The 13124-nt window shown below is 33.3% G+C and overlaps 1 protein-coding gene across 1 annotated transcript; it reads left to right on the forward strand.

Annotated features, from left to right (window-relative positions):
* Window positions 1-10317: 10317 nt before the first annotated feature.
* On the forward strand, window positions 10318-12551 carry LOC120185780. Its single transcript, XM_039189898.1, has 4 exons — window positions 10318-10497; window positions 11475-11537; window positions 11730-11852; window positions 12192-12551. The coding sequence occupies exons 1-4, from the start codon at window positions 10318-10320 to the stop codon at window positions 12549-12551; spliced, it is 726 nt and encodes a 241-aa protein (XP_039045829.1).
* Window positions 12552-13124: the final 573 nt, after the last annotated feature.

Below are 13124 nucleotides of genomic sequence, written 5' to 3' on the forward strand. Positions count from 1 at the left end.
AATCAGTCAGCACTGAATCATTTAGAGGTACGAAACAAACGCGCTGAATGCTGAACGGTTCAGCATTCAGCGCTGAATGGTTCCATTAAGAGGCAAACAAACAGTCCCTAAATTTATATTTTGATATTTAAATTTGATTTTAATATGTAATTTAATATTTAAATTTTTATTTAATTAGATATTTAAATCCTATTTATTGGTTTAAATTAGTACTCAAGATTAATATTTAAGATAAACCATTTGTTTTAATTAATTTTAGCCATGAAGCCAACTTGAGCAAACGTGAGGTGATAATTTGAACCAAGTAATCAAGTTTAGGTATTAGTTTTAATCCAACCGTTAGGTAGTAACATGAAAATGAAAACTGCCACGAGAGATGAGACAGTAAAGAATTGTAATGATGATGACGGAGGTAGATACAACAACTGAAATATCCTTCACGAGATTATGAGCCTTCTCGACCATCGTTGATACGACCGCGTATTCGATGTAACTTATCAGTCAAATGGGGGATTCGTAGGGGAAGAAACTGAACGGATTTTAGGGATTATCAGGCAAATAAAATTGTTCCAATCACCTCTTCAAAACCCCGTTAATATAAAAAAAAAAGCTATAAAGATCGATGATACGTGATACGGTAAGAATCAAGTTGACGATGGAGCTTTCTATGGTTTTGTAATAGATGATAAGCGTGATGATTAGTATGGCGGTAGGAGCTACGAGGTCGATTTTGTTGAGACTCCTGACGATGGTGGCGTTTGACATGACGTTTACGGAGGTCGTTGAAGGTACCATCAATGACAAACATGTGGGAAGCAAACTCAGTATAGCTGAAGGGTGGATATGAGGGTGCAAAGTCCAGCAATGACGCAAAAGGTAACAATTGCAGAAAAATTATTTTATGGACTAGGCTTACTACGTCATCAATATTCTACGCAACTCATTTTTAGGAGAAATAATTGATTGATCATGTTTATCAGGTCATCCGTGGTCCAGTGAATGAGAACCACAAATTTTAAAATAATTTTGTATTTACATGTAAGAAAGATATGAAGACTCGCTTTGAAAAAAATGATATAAAATATAAAATATATTTTTAATTTAAATATAAATTTTGCGACTTGAGTCGAAGAGAAGTGCAATTTGTGACATCGAACAGAACTGAGAACCAGGAAGTTGAGCTTGAGAGTCATTGACAGAGAGCTCATAGGAAGTTGACATGTCATGGGATACAACCGGGGATCAGCAGAGGATCAACCTTTTGCATCATCTTACTGAATTTGGCGGCAATGATCATATTTTGTTTAATTTGAATAATAAAAAGAGTGTATATCTATTTAATATTTAATATTTAAAATATATTATTATCTATTTAAATTTATATATTAAAAGATATATGGTTGGAGTAAATATCTCATGTTTAATATTTTAAATTTAAGAGATATCATTATCTGTTTAAATTTAGATATTAAAAGAGATTTAGTTGGAGAAAAACTCTCTCGAAATTCTCCTATAAATACTAAGAAAATCTATCAATTTTTTCACAATTCAAAATTCAAGAAGCTTTCTTCTCTTGAAAATATTTTCTCTCATTCTCAGAAAATATCTCTTTTCCCTTAGTTTTCCGGTGATAGTCGAAGGCAAGGAAAGTTCGTGATCTCTATTGTTGTGCTATTGTAGCTGATCATCTAGTTGTTGTATCCTAGGAGACAAATGACCAAAGAATCTCGAGCACCAAGGAGTGGCCGAAAATCTGTCTTAAGGAAACTGTGTAGCGACAGGCCTCAACTGATTCCGATCTCAGGATCAAAATACAGAGTATTTTATTTCCTATAATTCTATTTTATTCTTTAAAAGAATTTTATTTTTTTCTTTTACTTTTCTCAGGTTCCAATTTAGTCTCGGATTGTTACTCTCGGATAACAATCTTAAGATAAATTTATTTTCTTCTATCTTTCTTGATCTAAGGTAATTTGGAATTGTGGGGAAAACGAAGCACGAGATAGTAAACAAATTTGTTTTGGGATTTATCTTGTCATCTTAACGGGTTTACTAGAATCTCAAGTGAACAAATATGTGTAACAAAAATTGTCATAAAAGTAACTGCGGTTACTGATTTTGTTTCAAAATTTTGATTATGTCTGATAAAAAAATCTAAATAAGCGAGAATTAATTTTCTGTTTATTGGAATTATTTCTAATTCCGGTTAAGTTTCTTTTACAAAAAATAGAGACAATAGACTCTACCGATTCACCCAACATTAATGCTGAGATGGTGGTTGTAACATCCTCAATACCGAGTTAGTGACTAAATTGTAAAAATTTCAGAAGTTGGTGATTAAAGTAGAAAAGTTGAATATTTTAATGATTTATTTGGAAATATTTCCTGAAAGTTGTTAGCAATTGTTAAATGAAGTAAAGGACAAATTGATCATTTGACATGAAAGATGTTTTTTCCCTTTAATAGGAGAGAAATACGTAGGGGGAGAGTAATCTGGACAACTCTCTTCTTTCTCTCCCTTTTTCTTCCTTCTCCCTTTTTCTTCCTCCTCCCCGTGGAAGCAAGGCAAATGTAAGATTTATTTGTTGTTGATTATTAGTTGAAATTTAAGTTGGGTTTTGATCATTAGATGATAACTAAGCTTAAGGAAAGCTTAAGTTATCTTAAAATCAAAAGATGAAGAAGTTATGAGAGATTAAAGTGAATGAGTTTCTAAATAAGCTTCAGGAAAAGAGTTGATAAGTTGAATTTGAAGTTAAATTTGACTTGTCATCAGTCTAATTAACAGATATGAAATGTTAGAATTGGATTTAAAACATGTTAAAAATTGGGTATGATTCTTGAAGTTCACAAAGAGGAGAGGATTTTGAGGTTTAAGATGAGATAAATGGATATAAATGAGTTTAAGCATGTATTTGTAAGTTAAGAACATGAAAGGGGAGGAAACATGAAGTATTGAAGCTGAAAAGAGTGAATCTCGTGCTTGAAATGTGATTTATGGGCAAAGAGTATCGGTACCCATTCAATAGGTACCGATACCCTCTTGAACGAAAAATTCCAGAATGTAATAATGGTACCGATACCTTAGGGAGGGTATCGATACCCCCTAAAGGAAAAAGTGAATATGGGTCTATTAAATTTGTTTAAGTTATTAGCATCAAATTACAAGGTGTGGATATCTAATAGTTACCTTAAAAATGTATGATTGTGTAGATATCGAGTACAAGCAAGTTCTAAAACGACAACAAAGTTCAGATGGATCATCAGAGTAAGATTCAAGAGAGAACAAGAATTGGTATTGACAAGTAGCTAAGGTGAGTACATGATAATAAGGGTAAGTTATGTTATGGAATTAAGACTTGCGATAAATCTATTTCTTATATTAGAATGCATGAATTTATGATTATAAGTATGTAAATGGCATGATTTGTATGTATGCTTGATTATATGAGTTGATAGGTTATGGTATGTGCTATGTGTTTTATGTGGGTATAAAAGATAAGTAATGTGATAAGATCTATGTGATATATAGAAATGAAAATATATGAGTATGAAGAGTTATAAGAGAATAAATATAAATAATATGATTGAATTTTTGTAATGTTTTAAATTAATATATGTAAATGATAACTTTATAGTGATAAAAGGTTAAATTTTATGAGTTTTATATATGTTTGACAGAGTTACTGTAACAGGGTATCGGTACACTGTAGCAGGGTATCGATACCCCTGTAGCATTCTGGAAAATTTTAGTATTCGGTAATGTTCACGGTACTGTTCATACCGTATAGTACTATTCATAAAAACGTTTATTTCCTTAAATTTGTTATAACGAACATCATTCAACAATAAAATGTGTAATAATATGAGAATATGATAAAAGTGAATTCCTGAGAACAATAGGAACTAAGTAAACATGTGTAAAGGTTATACAAATAATAGAAACTTGGATGAGAAAAATACATAGTGATATGATCAATTATGAGAATTAGTGCATTAGAGTTATATGATTTATGGAGAATTGAAGAAAACTAGATAAGATTGAATTAGAGAATGAACTGAGAATAATATAACACTTAGGAAACTTGAATATAAAGTGATGATATGCACATATAATATAAGATATATGTTTATAAATATGACATAGGTTATGTGTTTTATAATAAATATGAACATATGAGAACAAGATATAAAATAAGTGACTTTGTGATAGAAGCTATATGACACTGAATTATGTAAATTGGAATAATTTAAGTAATATGTAACTATGAGTATTGGAGTGTGTATCTATGTGATGTGATATATGAGGTCATATGAAATATTATACGACTATGTGATTATATGAAAAAGAATATAGGTATATGTGAATTGTACGGAAATGAACTACTTGACTGGATGTGATCTTATGAAAATTTATAATGAGTTATGTGAAAGAACTATGAGATTATGTGTATATGTGATTATGAGAAGAAGAAAATGAGCATATGAATGTATGACTCTGAGAAGTCATAATAATAAGATATAAGCTATGCAAAAGTGATCTACGTGACTATATATATATGTGATCCAAATTTTGTGACATAAGCTATGTGATATGTGAAAGTGAACTACGTGTTATGTGAAATGATAAGTATAAAGATAATGCCCATGTTATGTGTCATGAGATCTAGAGATATAGTTGGCATGCCAAGAGTCGAGGGTCTACGCGGTCATTCGGGACAATTCTACGTGGTCCTTCGGGACATATATGTATTCTTTGGAACATGTATGAGGTCTTTTGAGACACATACTTGATCATTGGTATATGTATATGATTCTTAAGGAATTTCTATGTGGTCCTTATGGACAATCTTATATGGCACTACGGTTCATTTCTACGCGGTACTTCGGTGCAAATTCTACGTGGCACTTCGGTGCATTTATATGAGCTGTGGTGACAACATTTGTGCACAACCTCAATGTACTCATATACCTTAAGTTCTTAACAGTATACATGGGCTAATCAAGCAATAATATAAATATATTATATGTGATATGTGTATGTGACATGTTATGAGGAATGGATTACAAGGATTATATGATGTTATGCATGATAGAATATAAGTTGTTTTGTGTGTATTGTTTAATTAAGAATGACTAAAAGATATAAATGATAATGGAATGAGGTAAATATGGGAATTATGAGTTATGTATATGAATATATTGGATTATATGAAATGTTATATGGTTTTTCATGATATGATAGTATTAATTGTACATGCATTGTTATAAGTAAGAGTTTAAATTATATGTTTTATATATCTCACTAAGTCAACGACTTAGCGTGTGAGTGTTTCACACGTAGGTTTTGACGAGCTTATGGAACGATGAAAAGCAAAACATGTCAGTTTCTTCTTACTAAAGGTCAGATCAGAAGAGAAAGGAATAGTATATATATTTTATAATATCGATTGTAGTTGGCATGTAAATAAAGGTTTGAATCTGATATGCTCTAATCGATTTTGTAAAATCATATGATTGTAATTAATGTAAATATAGTTGTGTGTTAATAAAAGTTTTAAAATTATTCACTATTTTGTACAAGTGAATGTTTTGAAATGTCAATGTGACACCTCAGATTTGTATTCGGGTCGAGTATGGGTTCGGGGTGTTACAGTGGTATCGGTTCAAAATCCAAATATGAATGTGAGTCAATCGACAGTGGTAATTAACCACAACGAAAAGCTGACAAAATTCTGCAGAGAGAATTTCAAGACGTGTTAACAGAAGATGGCATTATATTTGACCACATGGAACTTTTCAAGGTTCTTGAAGGAAGATCCTCGTGTTCTTAAAGATGGAGAAGACAATGTTATTGCTTTAACATTGTTAAAGCTTGGAAGAATTCAGATTATATATATCAGAATATAATACTTAATTGTATTCAAGATTCATTATATCTGGTATATGTTGATTATGAAACATCAAAGAAATTGTGGGAAGCATTGGACCACAAGTACAAAGCTGAAGATGATGGAATTAAAATGTTTTTAGTTGCCAAGTTCTTGAATTTTACTATGGTTGACTCTAAACTAGTAGTAAAACAAGTGGAGGAATTCTAATTATTGGTCAATGAAATCCTTGTCGAGAGAATGGGCATAGGCGAATCCTTTCAGATAGCTGCCACAATTGAGAAATTACCTCATGGATGGAGTGGCTTCAAGAATTATTTGAAGTACAGGAGGAAGGAAATGACCATGGAAGAATTGGTTGTCAAACTTCAAATAGAAGAAGATAACATAATTATTGCCAAGAGGCTAAGGCAAACGTGATGGAAGTTAAGGACTCCAAGAAAGAAAGACAACCCAAGAGTGGAATTTCCAAAAAGGAGAAATTCCAAGGGAAGTGATTTAACAATTGAAAGATGGGACACAAATCCTCTAAGTGCAAAAATCCAAAGAAAGTCAAAGCTCGCGAGGCTAATGATGTGGAAAGAATGACTAAGGATGTGGAGTATATAGATCTATGTGCCGTTATCTCTAAAGTCAACCTGGTTGACTCTAATCCAAGAGAATGATGACTCGATAATGTGCCATACACCATACTTATTACGACAAGGAATCTTTCTCTGAACTGACACTTTACAACAATGAGGAGAAGCTCTACATGGCCAATGTTGTGATTTTCAAAATCAAGGGTAAGGGTATTGTAGTCTTGAACATGACTTTTGGCAAAGAACTCAAGCTGTAGAATGTGTTGTATGTATCCAACATACGAAAAAACCTTGTTTCTAGAACACTCCTAAGTGTTCATGACTTTAGAATGATGTTTGAATCCCAAAAATTGATTTTGTCCAAAGGAGGAATATTTGTGCATAGAGGACATATACTGAATGACATGTGGAAACTCACGGCTATCTCTGTAAAAGCCAAAAGCAAGAATAAGAATAAAGTTTCTTCTTTCATTTATATGATTGAGTTATTTAATTTATGGTATGGTAGGCTTGGACATGTTAAATATGATGCTCTCCAGAGATTAATTAACTTGGAACACATTCCATCGTTTCATATAAATTATAATCATAAATGTGAAACATGTATTAAGGCAAAATTAACAAGGTCATCTTTTCAAACTGTTGAAAGAAATACCGAACCACTTGATTTAATTCACAGTGACATTTGTGACTTAAATTTTTTCCAAATGAAAGGAGATAATAAATACTTTATTACATTCATTGACGATAGCACAAAGTATTGCTATGTATATTTTCTTATGAGCAAAGATGAAGCTATAGAAAAATTTACTCTATAAGCATGAAGTCGAAAACCAACTTAATAAAAAGATTAAGATGGTAAGAAGTGATCATGGTGGTGAATATGTTGAACCATTCGCTGAATTTTATTCACAACATGGTATTATTCACAAAGTAGCACACCTTATTATCCTCAATCAAATAGAGTTACCGAGTAGAAAAATTGGAATCTAAAAGAAATAATGAATGCATTGTTAAATAGTTCAGGGTTACCACAGAAAATGTGAAGGGGAAACTGTCCTTTAAGTTAATTACCTTTTAAATAAGGTACCCCGAAAAAAAGTGTCATGGTAGCAGGAGAAATAGAGAAGTGATTTGGGGAAGAGATGGAATTAAGGTTCAGGGAATTGGGAACTCGAAGGCTAAGGATTTGGGACAAAGAGGAATCGAGAAACTTACCTGATGGAATTGTGGTTTTGGGCAGACCAAGGGAGATAACCAATCTGATGGGTATATGGAATCAGGCCGGCCTGATAGAGAGACCCAAGTCATTACAGCCATTGAAGACCAGGAGATGATGATAGCCCAATCGTGAAGCCCAAGAAGCAATCTGTTACAGGAATCTAGCAGTTAGACTACAAGACAAAGGCAGTGACAACTGTACACAAATAATCGGTTGTTGTTATTAAATATATGTAACAGAATTGTAATTGAGAATTATGCTGAGATTTTTCAATGCAATTCTTCATCTTCAACTTTCTTCATTTCTAAAATCCCCAATTCTATTACTTTCTTCATTACAATTGTGACAATTTGGTAATCAGAGCCACGTTAATTGATCCAAAATTCGAAAAAAAATTAGGATGCCTAAGAAAAATACTAAAATGACTGAAATGAATCCGATTGAAGCAACTGATACTTTACCTGTCGAGCAGCCAGAGGAAGTGCCGAAATGATGGGTTGTTCAACGCGAGAAATGGGAGGACCGTTTAGCTACCTTGGAAGCTTAGTCTACAGAAAATATTGGGCATCTTCAGAAGATTATTCAGATGATTTCAAAAAGTGCAGAGGAAGGTGATCACCTAACTCCAGCAACCAGTAAGAAAAGAGCTGAAATTCCTACACCAAAAATAGAAGGTAAGATACCTTTTGAGGTTACTGTAATTAATGAGCATGAAAGATACTCTTTTAAACCTGGAGAACCAGGTATTTTACAATCTAAACCTGGTGATAAACAATATGATCCTATTTTGCCAATTGTTCCATCTTTGAGACTGGTTAGTAATGGAGATGACTTAGGAGAGAATTCTAGTGCTATTCCTACTACTGTTGGTGTTTTTGTTTCATTTTCTTGACCTCGAATTAAACTTCAATTCTTTGATGGTTTTAATCCTAGGAGTTGGTTGCAGAAATGTCAAAAATATTTCAGAATATTTGTTATTCCTGAATTTCAACATATTGAAATAGCCTCTATATATTTGACTAGAAAGGCTGGAACGTGGTTTGATGGGTATCTTATGCACAAACATAAGGTTACTTGGCATGAGTTTGCAGCTGATTTGTGTCACAGATTTAGCAACAGTACATATATTGATGTGGTGGATGAGTTCAACAAATTAACTCAGAGAGGTATTATGGAAGAGTGTCAGGAACGTTTTGATGAATTAATGCCTCTTATCATACAACAGAATTCGCATCTTGGGGAAGAATATTTTATTTCTAGTTTTATTAGTGGCTTAAAGGATGAATTGAAGCATAGGGTTAGAGCACATGAACCAAAATCTTTGGCTGCTACATTTAAACAAGCTAAACTTCATGAACTTGATGGTGAAATTGAAAGTAAAAAATTTTGATTTCTTGTTCGGAGTTTCTACAATTCAAATCAAACTTCTATAGTGAAGAATTTCTCTAATACAATTCTTTCTAAGCCTAGTCCTCCAAGTAACAACACTATGCAGAGTCTTTTAGATTATCACAGAGCTAATAATCTCTGTTTTAAGTGTGGAGACAAGTTTACTCTGGGACATCAATGTAAACAGAAGCAGTTGAATTGTATGAATGAGGGTGAATTTTTTGAAGATATTGACGAGGAGAATATTCAAGAGACTGAATTGCCAGATTCTGTGACTCAAAGTGCAGGAGCCAAAGATTTTGAAATTTCAATGAATGCTTTAAATGGGCAAGCTAGTTTTTTAACTTTAAGCATTCAGGGGACTGTAAAAGGAAGACCCTTAAATATTTTAATTGACATTGGCAATACAACAGTATGCAGATATATTTGTTGAACCTGATGGTATGCCATATGAAATAGGTCAAGACCATGCCATTATACTTAAAGAGGGAGTTCAACCTGCCAATATACATCCATACAGATTTCCTCACCATCAAAAGGCAGAAGTTGAGAGATATATTAAGGAGATGTTAGCCTCTTCCATTATACAAACAAGTAAGAGTCCTTTTGCCTCTCCTTGTTTGTTAGTTAAAAAGAAAGATGGATCATGGAGACTTTGTGTTGATTATAGACAGTTGAATTCTATGACTGTTAAAAATAAATTTCCTATACCAATGGTAGAAGATCTTCTGGATGAATTGGTTGGATCTCAGTTTTTTTCTAAAATTGATCTTAGATCAGGGTATTGGCAGATTAGAATAAGACCTGATGATATTGAGAAGACTGTTTTCAGAACTCATCATGACCACTTTGAGTTTAAAGTCATGCCATTTGGTTTAACAAATGCACCAGTAACCTTTCAAACACTTATGAATGAAGTGTTTGGACCATATTTGAGGAAATTTGTCCTAGTATTTTTTGATGACATTCTTATATAAAGTAAGTCTATGGCAGAACAATAGACACATTTAAAAATTATTTTGGAGACTTTGAGGAGGCACCAGTTATTTGCTAAGAAAAGTAAGTGTTTTTTTGGACAAACTCAGGTGGAATATTTGGGTTATGTAATTTCAGCTCAAGGTGTGGCTACTGATTTTTCCAAGATAGAGGCTATGAGGACTTGGAAGATGCCTACAAATTTGAAGTCTCTTAGAGGATTTTTGGGTCTTACAGGAAGTTTATATGCAATTATGGAATGATTAGTAGACCATTGACTGATATGCTCAAAAAGAATAATTTCACATGGACACCTGAATCTAGAGCAGCTTTTGAGACACTTAAAGTAGCCATGTCTCAGGCCCCTATTCTTGCTTTGCCTGATTTCACTAAACCATTCTGTTTGGAAACCGATGCAAGTTCTACTAGTATTGGAGCTGTTTTATCTTAGGATGGACGTCCTATAGCCTATTTAAGTAAAGCTTTAAGTCCTAAACATTCTGATTTGTCTGTATATGAAAGGGAATATTTAGCCATTCTTATGGCAGTCACTAAATGGAGACATTACTTTGAAAGAGTTTCATTTGTTATCAAAACAGACCATGAAGCACTTAAACATCTTTTGGAACAAAGACTCACTACATCTATCCAAAAGAAAGGACTTACAAAACTTTTGGGGCTGAATTATACAATTCTGTACAAAAAGGGAAGAAGCAATTTGGCTGCTGATGCTTTATTTAGAAAAAATGAAGCTGAATTACAACAGCTGATTGTGACAGCTATTATTCCACAGTGGTTTCAAGATCTTGAAAAAAGCTATACAGAAGATGACTTTGCTAAGACTAAAATTACAGAATTAAGTATCTGAACAGATGATAACAGTCAATAGACTTTTACTCAAGGAGTTTTGAGATTTAACATGAAGGTTTATATGAGAGAAAATGGAGGATTGAGGCAATAAATCTTGACCCTTTTACATGTATCTCCTTTGGGAGGACATTCAGGAATTCAGGCTACTTTCTATAGAGTTCAAATTTATTTTTATTGGCCAAAGTTAAAGAAACAGATCAAGGATTTTATTGCTCAGTGTGAGGTCTGCCAGATGACTAAAGTTGATCATTCTCACAAGGATGGTCTCTTACAACCACTACCAATTCCACACCAGGCTTGGGATATGATTCTATAGATTTCATTGAAGGTTTTCCATCTTCAAAGAAATTTACTTGCATTTGGGTAATTGTTGACAGTTTTACTAAATATGGTCATTTCATTCCTTTAAAACATCCCTACACAGCAGCTGAATTGGAAAAGCTCTATTTAGCTCAGATTTATAAACTACATGGGCATCCTAAGTCCATTGTGTCAGATAAAGACAAGTTATTTACAAGTTTTTTTTGGAAGGAATTTATGAAACAGGTTGGCACAGAAACTCACTTCTGCACTGCCTATCATCCTGAAACGGATGGCCAAACTGAAAGAGTAAATCAGTGTGTTGAGCAGTACTTGAGGAGTATATGTTTTCTTAAATCCACTATATGGGTTGATTGGTTATAACAGGCAGAATAGTGGTATAACACCAACTATCACACTGCCTTATGTATAACTCCATTCGAAGCTATGTATGGTTATAAACCTCAAGTTTTATCTTGGGGTGGTCAATCAATGGTGCAGACAGTACATGAGTTATTTGAACAGAGAGATATTATGAACAAGATTTTACATGAACAGTTACAGAGGGCACAAACAAGAATGAAAGCATATGCATACAAGAAGCGTACATATAAGGAATTTCAGGTTGGGGATAGTGTTTACCTCAAACTCTAGCCATATCACCAAACGTCATTAGCACTTCGTAAGAACCTTATATTAGCTGCTCAATTTTTTAGACCCTATACAGTGATTAAACGAATAGGGTCAGTAGCATATAAATTAAAATTACCCGATCATTCGAAAATTCATCCAGTTTTCCATGTTAGTCTCTTAAAGAAGAAGGTTGGTGAATAGAAGATTACCTCGTTCGATCCTCCGAAGATTGATGTTGAAGGCCAGATAAAGGTCTATCCGGCTGCTGTTTTGGCCAAAAGAATTGTGAAACGCAATAATTAGGATGTTGCCCAATTCCTGATTCAATAGACGAACTTTGGGAATGAAAATGCCACATGGGATGACTACACTGTTTTGCGAGCACAATTTCCAGGATTTGATCCTTGGGGTCAAGGATCGACTGAAGAGGGGGGTATTGTCATGGTAGCAGGAGAAATAGAGAAGAGATTTGGGGAAGAGATAGAATTAGGGTTCAGGGAATTAGGAACTCGAAGGCTAGGGATTTGGGAGAAAGAGGAATCAAGAAACTTACCTGATGGAATTATGGTTTTAGAGCAGACCAAGAGAGATAACCAATCTGATGGGTATGTGGAATCGGGTTGGCCTGATAGAGAGACCCAAGTCATTACAGCCATTGAAGACCAGGAGATTATGACAACCCAATCGTGAAGTCCAAGAAGCATTCTGTTACATGAATCTAGCAGTTAGACTACAAGACAAAGGCAGTGACAGCTGTACACAAATAATTAGTTGTTGTTATTAAATATATATAACAGAATTGTAATTGAGAATTATGCTGATATTTTTCAATGTAATTCTTCATCTTCAACTTTCTTCATTTCTAAAATCCACAATTCTATTACTTTTTTATTGCAATTATGACAAAAAGATAAGATACCATACGAATTATGGAAAGGTCAGAAACCTTCCTACAAACATTTGAAAATGTGGGGGTGCCTTGCCAAGGTAATGACCCTATTACCAAAGCAAATGAAAATAAGTCTTAAAATTGTGGATTGTATTTTCATGGGCTATGCAGAACATAACAATGCATATCGATTTCTTGTGTATGAATCTAAGAATCTTGATATTCACAATAATACAATAATGGAATTAAAGAATGCATTATTCTTTAAAAATATTTTCCCTTATAAATCTAATGAGGTTGATCAAAGTTAAATGAAATGAACCTTAAAGACTAATAATGAGAATAGTCCAGATGATCAACAAGATGTTGAAATT

The sequence above is a fragment of the Hibiscus syriacus genome, unplaced genomic scaffold (genome assembly GCF_006381635.1).
Source record: "Hibiscus syriacus cultivar Baekdansim isolate YM2019G1 unplaced genomic scaffold, ASM638163v2 tig00113124_pilon, whole genome shotgun sequence".
Taxonomy (NCBI): Eukaryota; Viridiplantae; Streptophyta; class Magnoliopsida; order Malvales; family Malvaceae; genus Hibiscus; species Hibiscus syriacus.